A 24,094-nucleotide genomic window follows, 5' to 3' on the forward strand; every position below is an offset into this window, starting at 1 on the left:
CATCGAAATGCCATCATATATGAATGGGCTATTCATAAACCAAGATATGAGATTGTTACAATGTGTAAAAGACACAGATTTGGGGAGGTTTTGCCACAATCTTTGTCACGGCTGTGCTTTTTTGGTAGTTTTAAGAAAAATGTGCTTTAGCAGTAAGAGTAGTAGTATAGTAGCAGATAGCAGTAACAGCTGAAGCAGACAACAGTAAAAGCCGCAGCACACAGCAGTGGCAGTACTGCATAGTATGAAGCTCAGAACATAAGTTTAACAACTAAGCTAAAGAAATGGCTGGAATAGAAGTAGCAAGGGTTAATAGTGTGAATGCAGCTCAGAAGTTATGGGAACAGTGTTTGTGAATATGATACAGATTCAACTTAAAAGGGGAGTGAGGTTCTGACAATTGTAAGTTATTGATGGTAAACAGCAAATGTAAGTACTGATCTAATCTAAGGGGAATAGGGTACTGACATTCGTACATTTTTCAAAGTTACAATGAACAATGAAAAGGAAGAGTTGTGAGCATTGACCATTTTCTCCAACAGGACCAGTTCAAGGCAAACCTTGGAGTTAGGAGTATAGGAGGCGAGGTGTGGGTTTGCTGACCTACAGTGTTCTCATGTGTTTGCTGCCCCTGTTCTTCTAGGTGGTGGAGGTCATGGGTTTGGAAGGTGCTGTTGAAGGAGCCGTAGCAAATTGCTGCAGTGCATCTTGTAGGTGGTACACACAGCTGCTACTGTGCGTCGGTGGTGGAGGGAATGGAAGCAACTGAAGATGGTTGGGTTTAAGAAACTACCCTGAGGAACTCATGCAGCGATGTCCTGGAGCTGAGGTGACTGACCTCCAACAACCACAACCATCTTCCTTTGTGGATGTGGTGCCAATCAAGTGGGCTGCTTTGTTTTGGATTATGACAAGCTTCTTGAGTGTTGTTGGAGCTGCACTCATCCAGGCAAGTGGAGAAAATCCTGCCTTCTGCCTTGTAGATAATAAGCAGGCTTTGGGGAGTTGGAGGCAAGTTACTTACCGCAGAATTCCCAGCCCCTGACTTGCTCTTGTACCCACAGTATTTACATGGCAGGTCCAGTTAAATTTCTCATCAATAATAACCCCTAGGATGTTGATGGTTGGGGATTCAGTGATGGTAATACCATTGAACATGAAGGGAAGATGGTCACTGCCCAGCACTTATGTGTCATGAGTGTTACTTGCCACTCATCGGTCCAAGTCTGAAAATTAAGTCCAGGTCTTGCTGCACGTGAGTACTGACTGTTTCATTATCTTAGGAGTTGCAAATGCTACTGATCACTGCACAATCATCAGTGAACAGCCCCATTTCTGATCATGTGTTGAAGGGAGGTCAAGGAAGCAACTGAAGATGGTTGGGTTTAAGAAACTACCCTGAGGAACTCATGCAGCGATGTCCTGGAGCTGAGATGACTGACCTCCAACAACCACAACCATCTTCCTTTGTGCTAGGTATGACTCCAACCAGTGGACAGTTTTCCCCCTGATTCTCATTGACTCCAGTTTTGCTCGGGCTCCTTGATGCCACACTCGGTCAAATGCGGCCTTGATGTCAAGGGCAGTCACTCTCACCTCACCTCTGAAATTCTGCTCTCTTGTCCATGTTTGAACCAAGGCTGTAATGAGGTCAAGAGTGGCCCTGGCGGAACCCAAACTGAGTGTCAGTGAGCTGGTTATTGCTGAGTAAGAGCTGCTTAATAGCACTGTCAACGACTCCTTCCATCACTTTTCTGATTCAGATGGGGTAGTAATTGGCTGGATTGCATTTATCCTGCTTTTTGTGTACAGGACATACCTGGGCAATTTTCCACATCTGGTAAATGCCAGTGTTGTAGCTGTACTGGAACAGCTTGGCTAGGGGCGCAGCAAGTTCTGGAGCACAAGTTTTCAGTACTATTGCCAGAATATTGTCAGGGCCCATAGCCTTTGCGGTATCCAGTGCCTTCAGCCGTTTCCTGATATCGTGTGGAGTGAATGGAATCAGTTAAAGATTGGCAACTGTGATACTAGGGACCTCAGAAGGAGGCTGAGATGGGCCATCCACCTGGCACCTTTGGCTTCAGCCTTTTCTTTTGCATTGATGTATTGGGCTCTGCTATCATTGAGGATGGGGATATTTCTGGAGCCTCCTCATCCAGGTAGTTATTTAATTGTCCACCACCATTCACAAATGGCAGGATGTAGAGCTCTAATGTGAGTTGGTTGTCGGATTACTTGGCTCTGTCTATAGCAAGCTGCTATAACATGCATGGAGTACTGTGTTGTAGGATTGAGTGTTTAACTTAATTTTAACCTTAACTAGCAGTTTCTTTCACATGTCAGTGGTAAATAAGTTGCCTGCTAGTGTTGTTACACAGTTGGTTAATTAAGTGGCTGGTTAGAACTGGTAATTTCTGCTGGCAGGGGTGAACTCAGGTATGTGGAATGTTGGAATTTGGTGCAGTGTGGGAGGAGGTGCTGCTCTGGTATTTTGAGAAAACAAGGAGCAGTCTGAGAGAGGGATCGGGAGACACAGTGAGGGCTGAACCCTAGAGGCATTAATTAAAATGAATAGTTTAAACAAGTTACTAACTAGATTCTAAAGGAGGGAATAGAAATTTTTTAAAATCGTGTATGGCAGCTGAAACCTGTTACTTGCAATTCCTGCATCGTGTGAGAACTTCTGGACACAAGTTCCCCTCAAAGCCACTCCCCCTCCTGACTTGGAAATATATCACCGTTCCTTCACTGTCGCTGGGTCAAAATCCTGGAAGTCATGCCCTAGCAGCACCGTGGGTATACCTGGACTACAGCAGTTGAAGGTAGCTCACCACCACCCTCTCAGGGGCAATTAGGGGTGATGGGCAGTAGGTCCTGGCCAACCCTGACACCGATATTCCATATAAACTGGAAAAAAACATTCCATGTGTCTTGGCGGAGCCACATGTGTAGGAAGTGTTTACTTGAGCTCAAGATCAGGGTTTTCGAGTTTGAGGGAAGCTGGAGTCACCGCGGAGCATCAGGCAGATGAGAGTTTCTTGGATTGTATGTTCCAGGATTTGGTCCCCCCACAGGCAGTAAGAGTTCAGGATAGTAGAGGGGTGACTATCCAGAAGAGGCAGGAAGTGCGGGAGTCTTTGGGGTGTTTGTCACTCTCAGATTGGTTCTCAGCTTTGCAGACTGCTGGGATTGACAACACCTCGAAGTGCAGTCAAGACCACACCATCAATGGGTAAGGGACTGTACAGGAGGGACCAGCAAAGTGGAGAAACACAGTCATTATAGGATATTCCATAGTTAGCGGGACAGTCAGGTGTTTCTGTAACTGCCAACGTTAGTCCTACATGGTGTGTTGCCACCTTGGTGCCAGGGTGAAGGATGTCACAGACAGGGTGCAGAATATCTTCCGGGGTAAGGGAGTGAGCCAGAAGTTATGCTACACATTGGTACCAACAACATAGGAGAAGATATAGATAACAAAATAAAATGTTGGAAACACTCAGCAGGACTGGCAGCATTTGTGGAGAGAGAAACAGAGTTAGCATCTCAAGTTGTGGCCACAAGTCAATTTTCCATTGTATCTGGCTTTTGAACACAGGGAGGGCAGGTATTGATGTCCTTCACTCAGACTTTCTGAAGCTAGGGAGGTAGTTAAAAAGTAGGACCTCAAAGTTAGTAATCTCTGGATTACTCTTAGTGTCACACATCAGCAAGAGTATGGATGAGAAGATAGAGAGGATCAATACGTGGCTTGAGCACAGTGCACAAGGGAGGGCTTCAGATTCTTGGGATGTTGGCATCTACTGAAAAGGGACAAGTTGCACGTAAACAGGACTGGGACCAATATCCTCATGGGGAGGGTCACTGGTGTGATTGGGAGGGTTTAAAATAAATTGGAATAGGATGGGCGCCAGTATACACAAGTAGAAAAGATGAATAAGGTGCATAATGGAGTGAGAATGTTATAGTACTAGAGAAGGAAGTAGTACCAGATCACATAGCAGCCCAGTAAGAAGGACTACAAGGAATTCAAAAACAGGTTTAGAATGCACCTATGTAAACTCACAATGTGTGGTGAATATGGTTGGTGAGCTACAAGCACAAATAGCCATGTGGTAATATGGTGTAGTGGCAATAACAGAAATGTTGCTTGAAAATAGTGGACTGGGTACTTAATATTCATGGATAAGGGAGTGTGCAAAAGAGATAAGGAAGGAGAAAAGAGAGATGGGTTGGCAGTAGTGATTAGAAAAGACATTGTAGTGTTGGAAAGAGAGGATGTCCTAGCAAGAGCAAAGATAGAATCCAATTGATTAGAGTTGAAATGAAAAAGATGATTACGCTAGTGGGGAGTATTCTATAGGCCTGGGGAATATTCTATAGTGTATTCTATACGCTGGGGAGTATTCTATAGACCTCCAAATAGTCAGAGACAGACAGAGAGAGAGAGAGAGGAATACATCTGCAGGGAAATCACAGAAAGGTACAAGAACTATAGAGTGGTGATTTTCAGGGACTTAAATTACCCAAATATTGATTTTGGAGTAATGTTAGAATAAAGGGAAAGGAGAGAGAGGGATTTCTGAAATGTGTTCAGGAGAAATTCCTTGACCAGTATGTTATTGGTCCAACTAGGAAGGAGGCATTGCTGGATCTGGTGCTAGGGAATGAGGTGGGCCAAGTGGATCAAATGTCTGTGGGAGAACACTTGGCTAAAAGTGATCATCATATCACAAGGGTTAGGTTACTAATGGAGAACAGCAAGGAACAATCTAAAATAGAACTTCAAAATTGGAAGAGGGCGAACTTCAATAGGACGGGAAGGGATCAAGTCATGGTAAAATGGAACTGAAGATTCACAGAAAAATCTGTAACTGAACAATGGACAATCAATAATAAAAACAAAAAAACTGCGGATGCTGGAAATCCAAAACAAAAACAGAATTACCTGGAAAAACTCAGCAGGTCTGGCAGCATCGGCGGAGAAGAAAAGAGTTGACGTTTCGAGTCCTCATGACCCTTCGTGAGGATTTGAAACGTCAACTCTTTTCTTCTCCGCCGATGCTGCCAGACCTGCTGAGTTTTTCCAGGTAATTCTGTTTTTGTAATGGACAATCAATGTTTCAGGTAAGGCCAGGTACATTCCAATAAGGGCGAAAGATAAAGGAACCAAAGCCAGAGCTCCTTGGATGATGATGGAGATAAAGAAAATGATGAAACAAAACAAGAGGGTGTATGATACATGTCAGGTGAATTCTTCAAATGAGAATCAGCCAAATACAATAGGTTGAGAGGGGGATTGAAGAGGAAAATAAGACTGGCAAAGAGACAATATGGGAATAAAATGGCAGTTAATTTAAAAAGGGAACCCTAAAACCTTCTACCGGCATGTAAATAGTAAATGGACTGTCAGAGGCAGGGAGGGGCCTATTGAGAACAAAGAGGGTGATATATGCTTAGAGGTATAGAGCAAGGCTGGAATACTTGATGAGCGTTTCCTATCGGAATTTACAAAGGAAGAGGATGCCAACAAAATATCAACCGAAGCAGAAATGGTAGGGGTAATGGGTGGGGTGAAAATTGGCAGGCAGTTTGTACTGGAAAGGCTGCCTTTGCTCAGAGTGCATGTATTGCTTAATCCGGATGGTTTACAATCCAAGTTGTGAAAGGAAGTGGGGGTGGAGCTAATGGAAGAGCTTGCCTTAATCTTCCAATCTTCCCTAGATTAAGAGTCAACAACTCTCCAAGGCTCCTTAGACAGCACCTTCCAAGCCCATGAACTCTACCACCTAGAAGAGCAAGGGCAGCAGATACAAAAACAGAAAATGCTGGAAAACCTCAGCAGGTCTAACAGGGCAGCAGATACACCACTGCCTGTAGGTTCCCCTCCAAGTCACTCACCATCCTGACTTGGGAATATATCACCGTTCCTTCACTGTCACTGGCTCAAAATCCAGGAATTCCCTCCCTAACAGCACTTCTCAAAGGGCAATTAGGAATGGGCAATAAATGCTGGTCTGGTCAGCAATGCCCACACCCCATGAATGAATAAACAATAAAAGGGGAGGTCCCAGAGGATTGGAAAATATAACACCATTATTGAAGAAAGGGTGTAATGACATTCCTAATCACTACAATCAGGCCAGTTTAACATCAGTGGTGGGGAAGATTTTAGAAATAACAATCAGAAAAAATATCAACAGGCATTTGGAGAGATTTCAGTTAATTAAGGAGAACCAGCATGGATTTGTAAAAGGCAAATTATGCTTGACAAATTGAAATTTTCGATGAAGGAACAGAGAAAGTCAATGAAGGGAAAATAATGGTTGTTGTCTATATGGATTTTAAGAAAGATGGTTAACAACGTTGAGGCTGGTGGAATATGAGCATCAGTGTCCACTTGGATAAAAAATTGGCTTAAGGTCAGAAAACAATGGGTTGTGGTAAATGGTTGTTTTTCAGACTGGAGGAAGGTAGATGGTGGTGTCCCCAAGGATCAGTGCTGGGACCACTGTTTTTTATACATTTATGAATGATTTGAATATTTTAATACAGAGTAAAACTTCAAGATTTGTTGACGATACCAAACTGGGAGTTGTGACACAGTGAGGATGATACCAATCAACTGTAACAAGGCATAGATCAGCAGAATAGGAAGACAAGTGGCAAATGAAATGTAATAGAGAAGAGTGAGGTGCACTTTGGCAGAAGGGACAGGGAGAGGCAATATAGACCAAATGGGACAGCTCTAAAGAGTGTGCAGGGACAGAGGGACCTGGGGGTTCATGTGCATAGGTCTGTGAAGCTGACAGGACAGATTGAGAGTGGATAGCAAAGTAAAAATATGGGATCTTGGGCCTCATAAATAGAGATGTTCAGTACAAAAGCAGAGAAGTTATGTTGAACCTTTAAAATACTCAGGTTAGGCCACACCCAGAATATTACATCCAGTTCTTGTCATCACACTATTATGAAGGTTCTTGAGACAGTGCAGAGGAGACTTACCAGAATGGTTCCAGGGATGAGGGATTTTAGCTACAAGGTTACGTTGGAGAGGTTGGGGTTGTTCTCCTTGGAGCAAAAGAGATTGAGGGGAGATCTAATCGAGGTGTAGACAAAGAAAAGCTGTTCCAATGAGCTGATAGTACAAGGACTAGGGGACACAGGTTTAAGGTTTTGGGCAAGAGGTACAGTGGGCAGTGGTAATGATCTGGAACTCACTGCCTACACAAGTGGTGGAAGCAGAGACGATTAAGTATTTCAAAAGGAAATTGGATTGGCACTTGAGGGAAATAAACTTGCAGGGCCACAGGGATACTGTGAGGTATGAGACTGATTGGATTTCTCTACAGAGAACTAGCATGGACTCGATGGGCCAAGTGGCCTTCTTCTATGCCATAATAACTCATTTTCAACATGCACCATTCTACAACAATTTGCTGCCTCTGGTTAGGTTTTATTGTGTAACTGATCGTTGTTTTAGGGTCAGTCTTAGTTCGACAGTAATCACTACATCTAAATTCTTCCAATGACTTCTACTTTCTTACTGAACTGGCAAAAACGAGGGTCATTATTCCTACAATAAAAAAGGACAAATGAATCACAGATAAGATTAGCTGACTTCAGGATAGTCTGATTAGCTCTTTCCTGACACATTGCATGGAGCAATGGTTAAATGGGTGAAAAGCCAAAACTCAGTGCAGGGAGTTATAATTCCAATACACTAGGATCAACTCACCTCCCAAAAACATGACCTCAATCAGCTAGAAAGACAAGGGCAGCAGGCGCATGGCAATACCAGCACCTATAAGTTACATACATCACCATTCTGTCACTGTCATTGCAGAAAACTCCTAACAAACCACACGGTGAAAGTACCATCGGCACACAGACTTAACAGTTCAAGAGAGGCCTTTCTCAAAGGACATTAGGGATAGCCAGCTTATATACATACGGACACATGAATTAGGAGGAGAAATAGGCCACTCGGCCCCTCAAGCCTGCTCCGTCATTCTATAAGATCATGGCTGATCTGATTTTAACCTCATATTCCCATCTACCCCCAATAACCCATCACTCCCTGGCTTATCAAGAATCTATCTAGCTCAGCCTCAAAAATATTCAAGGACTCTGCTTCCACCACCTTTTGAGGAAGAGAGTTCCAAAGTCTCTCAACCCTCAGAGAGAAAAAGATTTCCCTCATCTCTGTTTTAAATGAGCGACCCCTTATTTTATAAACAGCGACCTCTAGTTCTAGATTCTCCAACAAGATGAAACATCTTCTCCACATCCACCCTGTCAAGACCCCTCAGGATTTTATGTTTCAATCAAGTCACCTCTTACTCTTCTAAATTCTGGCAGATACAAGCTTAGTCTGTCCGACCTTTCCTCATAAGACAACTTGCCCATTCCTGGTATTAGTCTAGTAAAATTTCTCTGAACTGCTTCTAATGCATTTATATCCCTCCTTAAATGAGGAGACCAGTACTGTACACAATGCTTCAGGGGAAGAATTTTTAGGTCATCGTGGTGGGCGTGCCCCCGACTTGATCGGATGCAAAATCACGCGAGATGATGTTGGGTGAGCGTCCACACATCATCTCAGTCAGCGGGTGCACACGAGTGTCGGAAGCGCGCCCGCCGACAATTAAAGTTGTTAAAGTTCCAGTTGCCCCCGGTTTTCATGGTCCACGTTTGGCAGATCAGCGACTCTGCCAGGCAGGCTTTGCATTTTTGATGAAACCTCATGCAAGGGCGGGATGAGGTTATTAAATTTAAAAAAAATAAAAATGTACTGACAGGATTTTCATGATGTATATGTTCAGTTGACTGATTGTGATGCATGGACATTTTTTAATAGATTTTAAAATCTTTATTTCATTGTTTTGAAGTCTTCAGCTCCCTGAGGCAGCTCTCTGCTTTCAGGGAACTTCCTGCACTCTCCTGCGCCCGTGCTTACGGCAGCGCCCACCTCCTCCTGCCCTCACCCCGGCAGCGCTGAGCATTTCAGCACATGCTTCACGCTGGCAGGCCGGGAATTGGCCAGCCAGCCTGAAATCACAACTGGGGACTGATCGTGGGTGGCGGTCTGTTCCCCGGCCGATCCCTGGCCTATCGATCGCACCCGCACACTGACCTAAAAATTCTGCCCCAGGTGTGGTCTCACCAATGCCCTGTATAACTAAAACATAACCTCCCTACTCTTGTAATCAATTCCCCTCACAATAAATTATAACATGCTATTAGCTTTCCTAATTACTTGCTGCACTAACCTTTTGCAATCCATACCCTAGGACACCCAGATCCCTCTGCATCTCATTGCCCCACAATCTCTCACCCCTTGGATAATATGCATCTTCTTTATCCATCCTGCCAAAATGAACAGTTTCATATTTTCCCACATTATACTCCATTTGCCAGATCTTTGCCCACTCACTTAACCTATCTATGTCCCCTTGTAGCCTCCTTATGTCCTCGTCACAACTTACTTTCCTACCTATCTTTGTGTCATCAGCAAATTTAGCAACCGTACCAACAGTCCCTTCATCCAAGTAATTTATATAAATTGTAAAGAGTTGAGGTCCCAGCACTGATCCCTGTGGCACACCACTCATTATATCCTGCCAACCAGAAAATGAACCATTTATGCCTACTCTCTGTTTCCTGTTAGCTGGCTAATCTTCTATCCATGCTAAAAAGTTACCCTTTGCTGCAAAGGTCATATCTTGAGAATTAATTATTTTCAAAAGTGGATGTTGAGAATTGGTTGGAACCTGTTCTGATGATGTCTCCCCTGAAACATTTTCCTGTCCGTTCTCTTTATCATAGAATGATTACAGCGCTGAAAGCCATTTGGTCCATTGTGTCTAAGCTGGCTTTCTGCAAGATCATCTCAGCTCACTCCATTCCCCCTGCCTTTTCCCTGCGATCCTGCAATTTCTTTTTATCCTCAGATACTTATCTAATTCCCTTTTGAATGTCTCGATTGAATCTGCCTCTACAACACCCTCAGGCAGTGCATTCCAGATCCTAAGCACTCACTGTGTTAAAAAAACCTTTACCTCGTGTCACCTTTGATTCTATCGCCATTCACCTTATATCGGTGTCCTCTGGTTCTTGATCCTACCACCAATGGGAATAGTCTCTCTCTATCTACTCTGTCCAGACCCTTCATGATTTCAAATACCTCGATCAAGTCTACTCTCGACCTTCTCTTCTCTGAGGAGGCCAGCCCCAGCCTCTCCAATTTATCCTTAAACTGAAGTCCCTCATTTCTGGACCATTCTTGTAAATCTTTTCCTTGCCCTCTTTATAGATACCAATGGACTTGCTGCGTATTTCACTTAAGACAGTGTGGATGTAGCTTTGTTCTATGTGCTTCACCCCTGTTAAGGCCTGAACTTAGAGTGTTGATGTTGCTATGTTCGCAATGTTTCATTCCCCCAGCACTGATAGTGCTCACTGTACACAATGTCTAATCTCCCCAGTCGCAGCCCACACTCCTATCCTCACTAAGGAGTGCCCAAACCTGCTTACCCAGATTGGCACGGTGACTTCAGCTTGATATGAAAGGCTTTGACAAAGACCACAAGGAGCAGGGCCAGAAGGACACTGATGGCCGTGAATGCCACAATCTTCCAGGTGGAGAGGATAGCTTCCTCAGAGTCTGACCAGGTTTGATCTGCAAGAGAGATTGAGCAGTAAGTGACTGTGAAACCACCATCTTCTAAATTAACAGCACCAACTCTGCTGGGAAATTAGATAATGCCATCTGAAATCAGCCGCATACTTAATGCTTCCTGGTCATTAAACTCAACTGGGATATCTTCTTGATGCTTCACTCCAACAAAATCAACAAGTCCAATCAAGGATGATAAATGGTCATTCAACCAACTGAAGTCCATCTCACTGGCAACCTAACTCTCCCATCAAAGCACATCCCTCTGGTACCCAAATCTCATTCCTCTGGTACCTAACGCTCCCATCAAAGCACATCCCTCTGGTACTCAAATCTCATTCCTCTGGTACCTAACTCTCCCATCAAAGCCCATTCCTCTGGTACCCAAATCTCATTCCTCTGGTACTGAACTCTCCCATCAAAGCCCATTCCTCTGGTACAAAAGTCTCAAAGTTCATCCAAAGCCTGCTTCTACCTGCTGACCTATAGGTTTGTGGGGGCACAGGGTGGGGGTGGGGGCAGGTGCAGCATGAGTTGTGGAATTGAAATGTGCTGAATGCAGTGAGTAGAGGTTTCCTGATCTATAAAATTTTCCTGATGGTTTTTCAGTGGTTGGCACATCACTTGAGATCATTCTTGTTACGCCAGCCTCACCAATGTATGTACATTCCACTGAGAGCAAAGTTCCCTGTAGTTTCCCTTTACTGCGCACAGCCCATTTGTTGCACTGCATGGTTCCTTTAAGAGTGCTGCGTATCCTATCCCCTCCTGACCCACACAATACGCATCTTAAAGGGACAGCTGCTTGTACGTGGCCTGTTTGTCCCCTGCACGATAAATTCTGGATTGCCACAGACCTATACAGCTTAGAGGGAACATTGACCCAGGGTGCACAGTGGGCTGGATTTTATGCTCCCCCACCGGCAGGGGGCACATAAAATCCGGTGTTGGTCATCCCACTACAACCCATGCATCCTCAACTTGTCTGGAATTTTACAGGGAGGGATGAGGTGGTGGGGGGAAGCGTTGGCCACTTAATAGCCACCACTGCCGGTATTTTATGCCAAGGAAATTTCTGCTCATCCAGCACTGAATATCAGATAAGCAGTCCGATAATTTAGCAACAGTAGAGGGGTTGAGAGAGATGGTTGTGGTGAGGTAGAGGTGGGTGTTGTCAGTGTTCAGGTGAAAATTGACACTAAGTGGCAGCATGTAGATGAGAAATAGGAGGAGGCCTAGGAGGATAGATTCTTGGGGGACACCAGAGGTAACAGTGTGGGAGCAGGAAGAGAAACCATTGCAGGTGATACTTTGTTTGCAACTAGAGAGATACAAATGGCAGCAGCTGAGAGTAGTCCCACCCAGCTGGACAGGAGTGTAGAGGTGTTGGAGGACGATGGTGTGGTCAGCAGACAGGTGGAGAAGGACGAGGAGGATAATTTACCTTTCTCACAGTCACATTGGAAAAGAGCCATTTTGGTACTGCAGCAGAGACATCTTGACTTCTTGAAAGATAGAAACAGATTTGGGAGGTGACCTTTCAGACTTAGGAATAGTCTTATTGAGTCCCTTCCCCCACCTTCCTACCTCCCTCTAAAAGACGCCTCACAACTTGTCTCTTTAATTAAGTTTGGTCACTTTTTGAACACTTGCTGGACGTGAGCCTCAATGTCCGTGTAGTATTACATGAAGGGAGCCCTGTAACTCAGAGCCATTTCTGCTCTTGCACAAGATCCTGATCTTTATCACAACATTATCCCCCTCCTGTCTTGTTCCACATTGCTGCCAGTACCACCTTTCTCTAATGCCATAGCCCAGAGGGTGCCCCACCTCCGTAAAGCTCTCTTCCATCTCGCGTCAAGCACCCACCAACTTGTTGGCAGAAGACCTGGTTGGTCGGGAACCACTCTCCATACTGGCAGGTGATGTATTTGTAATCATTGGTGAGGGAGTAGCCAGGGTCACAGTAGAACTCCAGGACAGTGCCATGGATGTAGCGGTCGCAAGGATAGGGGTGGCAGACATAGTCCCCGTGATCCGGTATTGGAGGAAGGGGGCACGCTGCAGAGACAGACAAAGAGAGAAAGAATAATATCTCCATCTTCTAAATGAGAGTGCTGCTATTGTCAAAGTTCATGTTGAGCCGCAGGAGTGCTAAGGCACAGTCCCAGGAAAGCAGGCTTGTCTCCAGGGGAGAGGCACCTGCTGTCCTGTCTCAGAATGACAACATGCCTGTTCCCCACTACTGAACCTACCAGTGAACCTGGCTGTGGTACACAGCCACACTGCCCTGGCCCAACCTCAGATGCTACAGTATGCAGCTGGGGCCTTTGCTTGCAGAGCTGCTCGAGGTCACCCATCACGACCGTCTGAATGATCCTACCTGTCAGCTCAGCAGCATTTCACTGGCCAAGCTGGAGCTTCTGGAGAAATGCACTGTTCGAGCTCTGGTAGAGGTGATGAACATTAAGCATGAAGAGGGCTTGCACAAAGGTGATTCAGAATTATTATGTCATTGATTAGAGTTGGAATTGAGTTGTTTGATAAAGCTGTTTTGTGTTCTGGATTTGGTGTTATATTTATAGTGAAGTGAGGGGAGGGCTGAACTGAAAGAAAGCACTTGCATGGTGATAGGACAGTGCTAAGGATTTTGGGAATTACAGGGATGGTTTATCCTCACTGAGCTGCTCTCACAGCTCCAGCGATTAGGGACACTGATGCTCGATGCTTCCTTCTCTGCCTTCTGCTCCATGTGTTACTGCCCAGGTAGTGGTAAGGACTGGTCCCACATTAGGACAAATTTGTGTGCAGTAGATGACACCAAATATGGATACCTGCTAAGGAGCATACTCCTGTGCAACGGTCCAGTGTAAACATTGCTAGGCTATCCTGATCGTTTGCTCGATGATGCTTCTTGTGACAGTATAGTTCTTGTTGTAGACCAGTTCTGCAGTTCAGCCCCAAGTTTCTGAAAGGAGTCATGAGACATTTCTGGAGAGGGTAGCCCTGTCATTTAACAGCATGGGAGAAGTAAAGGAAGCCCAGGGACCAGTGCAGGAAAAGTGAGTCATGACACTGCCAGGATAGCTGGCACAGACCTACAGGATGCAATGTCCATGGCTACAAACCTACAAGTTGAGTGAGTGGAATGCCTTTCAATTGATAAAGATGCCAGGTTGGTGATGGGGGAGTAAGTGTGCAGTCTATTGCACCTTGCACCCTGGGAAGCCTGCTACATGGATGAAAGCTGGTACTGCTTCATCCTGTCTCACTCCATCCATGGGGAAGGTGAAGGCATTTCCCTGCCATCGAGCCTCATTGACCTCTCTGATGTGACATGTTGCTGATGTCACATGTTGTAGCTGGAATGATGCCTGTTGCATAAAGTTAAAGGACCTGGTGATCTTGACAGCCACTGGCTGCTGGAAAATTGTTCACCAGGTAGTCTTAAGCAGAGCAACACCACCCAATCCTCCTCAGGCAAACAGAACTTTCCAGAATTAGAAAACACACCAAAAAGTACCCACAAGTTAACCAGCAGTCCCATATAAAAAAAACAACTAACCAGCGAGTCCTCCCTCACCCCTTTAACTAACGCTGGCAATGACTCCATCCTGCCTGTTAACACCATGACTTGCTCAGCAAGTTCAGTAGGGGGTGAGTGAGGCATTGAAGATCAAGGCCAGAAGGGGGTTCAGAAAGGACTCACAAACAAGAGGAGGGCTTTTCTGATTCTTTAAATCGTCCGGTATACACTCTGGATGTGTATGGAGAAACCCAATTGAACGTGCTGGCTAGCGATAAGCACCACTTTGGATGCTTAGGTGCCTGAGGAATGGGTGCAGCACCTTCAAATTTATAGTCTTTGGATGTCTGAATTCAGGGGCGATGGGGAGGAAGGGCAATTAAAATAAATAAAGCAGGACAGCTGAAGCAGGTGACTGCAATAAATGGTTCACACCTTCAACATCCAGACATCTCGGAGGGCTCGATGACCACAGCAGGTTGTACATGCATTCCAGAAGCTCTGGCCCCATCAGCTTGTAACCAGGGAAGCACTGATAACGTAGGACTGATCCCACCGGGAAGGGGGTCAGGGAATCGGATACATTGACGTAACTGTGAGGAAATAGCCGGGGCTTCAAGCAACCTGAAAACAAACAAACACAAGGAAAACAAGCTTAGTGATTTTGCCAGGAAATCCAGTCTGCTGGGGGACTGACTCACCACGGAAACCCAGTCCGCCAGGCAAATCCAATCCCAAGGAAACCCAGTCAGCCAGGCAAATCCAATCCCAAGGAAACCCAGTCCGCCAGGCAAATCCAATCCCAAGGAAACCCAGTTCGCCAGGCAAATTCAATCCCAAGGAAACCCAGTCCGCCAGGGAAATCCAATCCCAAGGAAACCCAGTCCGCCAGGGAAATCCAATCCCAAGGAAACCCAGTCCACCAGGGAAATCCAATCCCAAGGAAACCCAGTCCGCCAGGGAAATCCAACCCCAAGGAAATCCAGTCCACCAGGAAAGTGAGTCCCCAAGGAAACCCAGTCCACCAGGGAAATCCAATCCCAAGGAAACCCAGTCCGCCAGGGAAATCCAATCCCAAGGAAACCCAGTCCGCCAGGGAAATCCAATCCCAAGGAAACCCAGTCCGCCAGGGAAATCCAATCCCAAGGAAACCCAGTCCGCCAGGGAAATCCAACCCCAAGGAAATCCAGTCCACCAGGAAAGTGAGTCCCCAAGGAAACCCAGTCCACCAGGGAAATCCAATCCCAAGGAAACCCAGTCCGCCAGGGAAATCCAATCCCAAGGAAACCCAGTCCGCCAGGGAAATCCAATCCCAAGGAAACCCAGTCCGCCAGGGAAATCCAATCCCAAGGAAACCCAGTCCGCCAGGGAAATCCAATCCCAAGGAAACCCAGTCCGCCAGGGAAATCCAATCCCAAGGAAACCCAGTCCGCCAGGGAAATCCAATCCCAAGGAAACCCAGTCCCAAAAGGATAACTCAGTTTCCCCAGTCCAGTGGCTCCTGGGCAGTCAGCTCCCTAGGAGCTTCTTACTGTGCACCTCTATCCATGGCTATTCTCTGCCATCTTTTGCCTTTGTGCCCCCAATTTTCTTTCTCTCACTGTTTAAGTTCCACTGGCTCTAATAGTGGATACATTTTAGCCTAATTGAAAGCTGATTTAAACCACTGCTGCATGCTCAGCCATTGACTGTGCCTGCTTTCTGCCTTCCTCAGTGAGCTGGATCTCTTCTCAAGTTTGGTTTCCAAATTCCTGGACTTCTGCAGACCTGAAGGCTACACTTTAGCACTGGACCACACTTTAAGATTTAGCTCCCGTGTCTTTATCTGCTGCTCTGTTGTTTAAATTTTAAAGAAACTTTGACCAGCTTACAGCCCTACCCCCGCCGTGTTCCCCACTGAGCCTCTGACTGGTTTACTGGTTTTTCAGCTTCTGCAAGTTCCCCTCCACCAAAAGCCTGGAACTATATTGCCATTCTTTCACTGTTGCAGGATCAAATTCCTAGAACTCTGTTCCCACCAAAACTGTGGGTGAAGCTGCACCTCATAGACTGCAACCGTTCAAGAAGATGGCTTACCACAAAATTCCCAAAGACAAATAGGGATGGTGACAAATGCTGGCCTTCCCAGCGACACCCAGACTCCATGAAAGAATTTTTCAAAAAGCTACTGTCTGGTTCCTGGCCAGAGGTTCATGCTCTTGGGCCAAAGTACATAACTCTCTGCTTCTGTCAGTAATGTTAACCCCCTCTGTCTTATAAACCAGGAAACAAACTCTTAAAAATCAAGACCTTTGGTATAAAAATCATATTGTTATTTTTACAAACATAAATTAACCTTGAGTCTCTATATTGGTTTATAAACATCATTGGTGTCTTATTTAAGTTCTAACATATCACAGCTCTTCAGAAAAACTTTATTTCATTCTTGTTTGGACATAATGAAGCCTAGTTTCAGGGACCCTAAGTCCTGCATCCCGGGGACACCTGAGAAACACCCAAACTAAGATTGAGTCAGGCCATTGTCCAAGCATCTAGATTGCTGCATTCGATTGGCGTATAACCCCTTGTAAAGACCAATGAGAAGCCTGAGCCCTGATTTAGAACTCCACAGGAAGCTGGGAAGCCCATAATTCAGCTCTGCTCTCACAAATTGGCATCTCTCTGGGAAGGCTGAGTGGCATTTATTGTCCATCCCTAATTACCTTTGAGAAGGTGGTGGTGGGCAGCCTTACTGAACTGCTCCAGTCCATCTGGATGGTGGGCATGGCTGCGATGACTGCCTGCAATGGTTAAACAGGCTCCAGACCCTCACGCACTCTGTCTGTGGTGTGAGATTTGAGAGGGTACTTCCTGCAAACTTGCTTAATTTGATCTTGTGTCCATTGCTGCTTGAACCTATTGCTGTAGTGAGCCTACAATCAGCTTCAGTTTCATCGATAATTTTCCTAAAAAAACAGGGATATAATGCTGAATATTCCAGGAAAGAGCTCGCTGGGAAACTATCCCAGAATCCCAGAACCAGAAACTTTAGAAAAACCCTCAGTCAAGGGCTGTGCAACATCAGTAGCTCCAGATAATCCACCTCAATCTCTATAGCTCCAACCTCCCGGACCCCATAGCTCTGCCCTTCATCCCTCCCTCACACCCCCACTACCCCCCTGCTCCATCTCCCATGGCCCGTGACATAATTTCCCAACTCCAGAAATATCTCTTCTTTAAGTATCAATTGATTACTTAAAACCATTCAATAATCTATCCTGCAATATAAAGCTTTCAATCAACCTGACCTGCTTTAAATATGACACCCATCGCTGCAGCGGTACAGTCTCCAACTTTGCTCTCTCACATGAAAACTCAAGTCTACCAATGAATTTCAAAGTACTGGCCCGGTCAATCAAGTATTAACAAGTGTCACTGTCCTCATTGAGAACCATCGACTTCTGATACAGTTTAACACACCATCCTCTCCATAGGACAGCCTCTGCCATACAGCTGTATTGATCCTTCTGCTATCTGTTAATAGTTGGAGTGTCTCCAAGCCTCAGTTTGGCAGTTGGTCTTGGCAGGCTATTCAAAATGAGTGGGGCACCACAGCCAAGTGTTATTCCTGTTCTCACCCAGAATTCGTACCAACTTCCACATTTCCTTCAGGAGGAGTCACATGAATCAGGATGAGGAGGAGCTGGCTCATTTCCTCCTCTCCTCCCACCACCACACAGTGTGAGGACAACTGGCATGGTTTACAAAAGACAACAGAGGGGACCATTGACATGGGAGGTGTGTCTCATTACCTGATAGCATACAGACCTTGGCAGGTGGGCAGGTTGTCCCATATCCCATCATCTGGGCACAGCGATACCATATTGTCCATGTCAGGATAGCGGATCTGGAACCCTCGATGGCAGCTGACGGTCAGCTGGTCCCCGGGCCGGTAGGTGCTGTTGTACACGTCGGCACCTTCAATGTATGGCACGGGGCACACAGTAACTTCAAGTGAAGAAACAGGCGGTCAGGACCATCAAACCAAAGGCTTCACTTTCCCTACCTTATTCCCTCTATCCAGTGTTCAATCCTCTCTCCTCCTCGCCAGTGGGCCCTGACTCTTGCTGGGCTCAATCTCTGCAAGTGCTAGCTAATCGCTCATAAGACTGTTTAAATTCATGTCAGTGTGGGCATTGAATGACGTCAGACTGTTCAACTATGCAGGAAGTCACAGTGAACCAGAGACCTGGTGTCATCCAATGTTGGTAGGTTGGGGGGGAATGTTGGCCAGGGGAGGTAAGGCTGATTCAGTCAGAGTAGAGACAGAGAGAGAGAGGGAGAGAGAAATTGAAACAGCCCAATGAGAGAGAGAAAGAGTCTGGGAATTGAAAAGTTAAAAAAACATATTGTGTGATCTAGCTTTGTGTTACATCCATTCAAAGGTATTTGGAAATTTGGATTGATCACGGCCTAATGTTTTTAAAAGAATCCATTAAGGTAGGACCGTGTAACAGGTGGCTATGAAAGTGCACGTAAGTGTGTGTCTGCGAATGTAGGCGTGTGTCCGTGTGTGTCTATTAATGTAAAATTTGTGTGTAGGTAGATGTTTATGTAGCTGTGTGTTTGGTATGTATGTAGGTGTATATGTAGATGTGTGTAGATGTGTATGCACCTGTTTCCACATGTGGGAGATGGTGGTGTAGTGGTAATGTCACTGATGAATACTCAAGAGGCTCAGGCTAATGTTCTGGGAGTATAGATTCAAATCTCACTGTGGCAACTGGTGAAAGCTAGTCATGAAATTATCATCAATTGTTGCAAAAAATCCATCTAGTTCACTGGTGTTGCTTTCCCTCTAAAGAGAGGAAGCACTGTGCTAAATGGGGTAGATTTTGAACAGATCTAATGACTCAAAACTTGTCCTGTATGAGGTGTTGTGGGCCATCAGCAGCAGCAGAATTGTATTCAACCACAATCTGTAACCTCATGGCCTGGCATATCCTCCATTCTACCATCCTAGGCTAGGCTATATGTGATTCCAGACCCACAGTAACACAGTTGACTCTTCAATGCAGTCAGGGATGGGCACCTTCTATGAATGAATTTTAAAAATGGTGTCGTTGTTAGGGTTGCCAACCCTCCAGGATTGGCCTGGAGTCTCTAGAAAATGTTATCTCTGTCTCTCTCTCTCCACAGATGGTGTCAGACCTGCTGAGATTTTCCAGCATTTTTTGTTTTCATTCCAGGTTTCCAGCATCCGCAGCATTTTGCCTTCATACAAGACTAATGGCTCGAATGTGGAGGCAAGTCATATGACAAAACCTCCAGGAATACATTTAATCAGAGTTGGCACCCTAGTAGGTGAATATGTAAGTGTGTGTGTGTGTAGGTGTGTGTGTGTAGGTAGGTGTATATGTAGATGTGTATGTAGCAGACTATGTAGGTGTATGTATAGGTGTATATTTGGTGTTTATGTAGGTGTATATATAGGTGTGTATGTAGGTGTATATATTGGTGAGGATGTTGGTGTATATATAGGTGTGTATGTAGGTGTATATATAGGTGTGTATGTAGGTGTATATATAGGTGAGTATGTAGGTGTATATATAGGTGAGTATGTCAGTGTGTATATATAGGTGAGTATGTAGGTGTATATATAGGTGTGTATGTAGGTGTATATATAGGTGAGTATGTAGGTGTATATATAGGTGTGTATGTAGGTGTATATATAGGTGAGTATGTAGGTGTATATATAGGTGTGTATGTAGGTGTATATATAGTTGAGTATGTAGGTGTATATATAGGTGTGTATGTAGGTGTATATATTGGTGAGTATGTTGGTGTATATATAGGTGTGTATGTAGGTGTATATATAGGTGTGTATGTAGGTGTATATATAGGTGTATATATAGGTGAGTATGTAGTGTATATATAGGTGAGTATGTCAGTGTATATATAGGTGAGTATGTAGGTGTATATATAGGTGTGTATGTAGGTGTATTTATAGGTGAATATGTAGGTGTATATATAGGTGTGTATGTAGGTGTATATATAGGTGAATACGTAGATGTATATAAAGGTGTGTATGTAGATGTATATATAGGTGAGTATGTAGGTGTATATATAGGTGTGTAAGTAGGTGTATATATTGGTGAGTATGTTGGTGTATATATAGGTGTGTATGTAGGTGTATATATAGGTGTGTATGTAGGTGTATATATAGTTGTATATATAGGTGAGTATGTAGGTGTATATATAGGTGAGTATGTCAGTGTGTATATATAGGTGAGTATGTAGGTGTATATATAGGTGTGTATGTAGGTGTATATATAGGTGAGTATGTAGGTGTATATATAGGTGTGTATGTAGGTGTATATATAGGTGAGTATGTAGGTGTATATATAGGTGTGTATGTAGGTGTATATATAGGTGAGTATGTAGGTGTATATACATAGGTGAGTATGTAGGTGTATATATAGGTGTGTATGTAGATGTACATATAGGTGAGTATGTAGGTGTATATATAGGTGTGTATGTAGATGTATATATAGGTGAGTATGTAGGTGTATATATAGGTGAGTATGTTGGTGTATATATAGGTGTGTATGTAGGTGTATATATAGGTGAGTATGTCGGTGTATATATAGGTGTATATGTAGGTGTATATATAGGTGAGTATGTTGGTGTATATATAGGTGAGTATGTCGGTGTATATATAGGTGTGTATGTAGGTGTATATATTGGTGAGTATGTTGGTGTATATATAGGTGTGTATGTAGGTGTATATATAGGTGTGTATGTAGGTGTATATATAGGTGTATATACAGGTGAATATGTAGGTGTATATATAGGTGAGTATGTCAGTGTGTATATATAGGTGAGTATGTAGGTGTATATATAGGTGTGTATGTAGGTGTATATATAGGTGAGTATGTAGGTGTATATATAGGTGTGTATGTAGGTGTATATATAGGTGAGTATGTAGGTGTATATATAGGTGTGTATGTAGTTGTATATATAGGTGAGTATGTAGGTGTATATGTAGGTGTGTATGTAGGTGTATATATAGGTGAGTATGTAGGTGTATATATAGGTGTGTATGTAGGTGTATATATAGGTGAGTATGTAGGTGTATATATAGGTGTGTATGTAGGTGTATATATAGGTGAGTACATTGTTATGTGTGTATCCATTGGGTGAAGTTTAGTTCCTGGACAGGGGACCCCCAACCATTTGGAGAAATGGTGGGAGCCCTGCTTCTGTCCGGGAAGCCTGATGCTATTTAACTGCAATCAGGCACTTAACTGGCCAGTGATGGGCCTCCCACGCAGCCCTGAAGCACTGCCAGCCAATCAGAAGCCAGCAGCTCTCCATTGCCAGGAGTTGTGGCTGTTGCCAGTAATGCTCTAAGGCCTTCACCAGGGATCAGCCCCTTGAGCCATTCTGAATGATTTCTGTTTTGAATGATTTCAAAAAGATCATCAATGGCCTGTACCTAAATTTCATTGACCTGTCTTTATTCCATATCTCATTATACCCTGACTCTTACCTTGGGATAGCACTGGCATAGCGGTAACAACACTGGGCTAGTGGCTGTGGGAACAGGGTTCAAATCCCACCGTGGCAGCTAGTGGAGTTTAAATTCAATGAATAAATCTAGAATTTAAAAGCTAGTCTCAGTAATAGTGACCACGAAACCATTGTTGAGGGTTGTAAAAACTGAACTGATTCACCATGGCTGTTAGGGAAAGAAGTCTGCTGTCCTTGCTTGGCCTACATGTGGCTTCAGACCCATAGCAATGTGGTTGACTCTCATATGGCAGTAAGTCACTCAGTTGTATCAAACTGCTACAGGAAATTCCAAAAAGGAATGAAACTGGATGAATCACCCAACATTGACTGGAAACAACAATGGCACATCCAGCCCTGTCAACCCTGCAAAATCCTCCCTACTAACAACTGGGGACTTATGCCAAAAGTAGGAGCACAGTCCCAGGTACTAGTCAAGCAACAGCCTGACATAGTCATCCTCATGGAATCATACCTCACAGATAATGTCCCAGACACCACCATTATTCCTGGATATTGTCCTGTGCTGACTCACCAGCAGGACAGACCCACTGGAGGTGGTGGCACAGTGCTATAGAATCAGGAGAGGATTGCCATGGGAATCCTCAACATTGAGCCTGGGTCTCATGGCATTAGGCCAAGCATGGGCAAGGAGAAACCTCCTGCTGATTACCAGATACAAAGAAGCTTGACACCATCCAGGACAAAGCAGCCCACTTGACTGGCACTACATTCACTCTTTCCACCATTGATCACAGTAGCAACAGTGTGTAGCATCTACAAGATGCACTGCAGGAGTTCACCAAGGCTCCTTCGACAGCACCTTCCAAACCCACAACCACTACCATCTAGAAGGACAAGGACAGCAGATAGATGGGAACACCACCACCTGGAAGTTCCCCTCCAAGTCACTCACCATCCTGACTTGGAAATATATCACTGCTCCTTCACTGTCGCTGGGTCAAAATCCTGGAACTCCCTTCCTAACATCACATTGGACTGCAGCGGTTCAAGAAGGTAGCTCACCACAACCTTCTGAAGGGCAACTAGGAATGGGCAATAAATGCTGGCCCAGCCAGCGAAACCCACATCCCATGAATGAATTTTAAAAAAACCACAATCCCTCCCATCCACGTCCACCACCTACCCCACCTTGCCACCTCAGCTGATGAATCAGTGCTCCTCTATGTTCAACATCATTTGCAAGAAGCACTGAGGGTAGCAAGGGTGCAGAATGTACTCTGGGCGGGGGACTTCAAAGTCCATCGCCAAGATTGACTCAGTAGCACCACTACTGACCAAGCTGGCTGAGTCCTAAAGGACATAGCTGCTAGACTGGGTCTGCTGCAGGTGGTGAGGGAACCAACAAGAGGGAAAAATGTACTTGACCTTATTGTCGCCAATCTACCTGTCGCAGATGCATCTGTTCACGGCAGCATCGGTAGGAGTGATCACCGCACTTTCTTTGCGGGGAAAAAGTTGCACCTTCACATTGTTGTGTGGCACTACCACTTGAATGGGATAGATTTCAAACAGATCTAGTGACTCAAAATTTGGCATCCTTGAGGCGCTGTGGGCCATCGGCAGCAGCAGAACTGTATTCGACTACAATCTGTAACCTCATGGCCCGACATATCCCCCACTCTACCATTACCATCAAGCCAGGGGATCAACCCTGGTTTAATGAAGAGTGCAGGAGGGCATGCCAGGAGCAGCAGCAGGCATACCTAAAAATGAGGTGTCAACCTGGTGAAGCTACAACACAGGACTACTTGCGTGCCAAACTGCATACGCGGCATGTGATAGACAGAGGTAAGTGATCCAACAACCAATGGATCAGTTCTAAGCTCTGCAGTCTTGCCACATCCAGTCATGAATGGTGACGGACAATTAAACAATTCACTGGAGGGAGTCCACAAATATCTCCTTCCTCAACGATGGAGGTGCCCAGCACATCAACGCAAAACAAAAGGCTGAATTATTCGCAACAATCTTCAACTAAAAGTGCTGAGTGGATGATCCATCTCAGCCTCCTCTGGAGGTCCCCAGCATCATAGATGCCAGTCTTCAGCCAAATCAATTCACAGAATCACAGAATCACACAGTGCAGAAGAGGCCCTTTGGCCCATCAAGTCTGCACCAACTCGTGAGAAACACCTGACCTACTTACCTAACCCCATTTACCAGCACTTGGCCCATAGCCTTGAATGTTATGACATGCCAAGTGCTCATCCAGGTACTTTTTAAAGGATGTGAGGCAACCCATCTCCACCTCCCTCCCAGGCAGCGCATTCCAGACCATCACCACCCTCTGGGTAAAAAAGTTTTTCCTCACA

The 24,094-nt window shown here is 44.9% G+C and overlaps 1 protein-coding gene across 4 annotated transcripts in view; it reads right to left on the reverse strand.

The window, feature by feature from the left end:
• The window catches only part of susd4 (sushi domain containing 4), a 134,623-nt gene that overhangs the window by 23,570 nt on the left and 86,959 nt on the right, over positions 1-24,094 (reverse strand). For 3 of the 4 annotated variants that reach the window (XM_041188371.1, XM_041188368.1, XM_041188369.1), the window contains exons 6-9: positions 18,015-18,194; positions 14,643-14,831; positions 12,512-12,742; positions 10,540-10,684 (exon numbers count right to left, since the gene is read on the reverse strand). In XM_041188371.1, the coding sequence (XP_041044305.1) occupies positions 10,540-10,684; positions 12,512-12,742; positions 14,643-14,831; positions 18,015-18,194 (745 nt within the window). The remainder of the gene's footprint in view (positions 1-10,539; positions 10,685-12,511; positions 12,743-14,642; positions 14,832-18,014; positions 18,195-24,094) is intronic. The other variant, XM_041188370.1, reaches the window with a different exon arrangement.

This window comes from Carcharodon carcharias, chromosome 5 (assembly GCF_017639515.1).
Source record: "Carcharodon carcharias isolate sCarCar2 chromosome 5, sCarCar2.pri, whole genome shotgun sequence".
NCBI lineage: Eukaryota > Metazoa > Chordata > Chondrichthyes > Lamniformes > Lamnidae > Carcharodon > Carcharodon carcharias.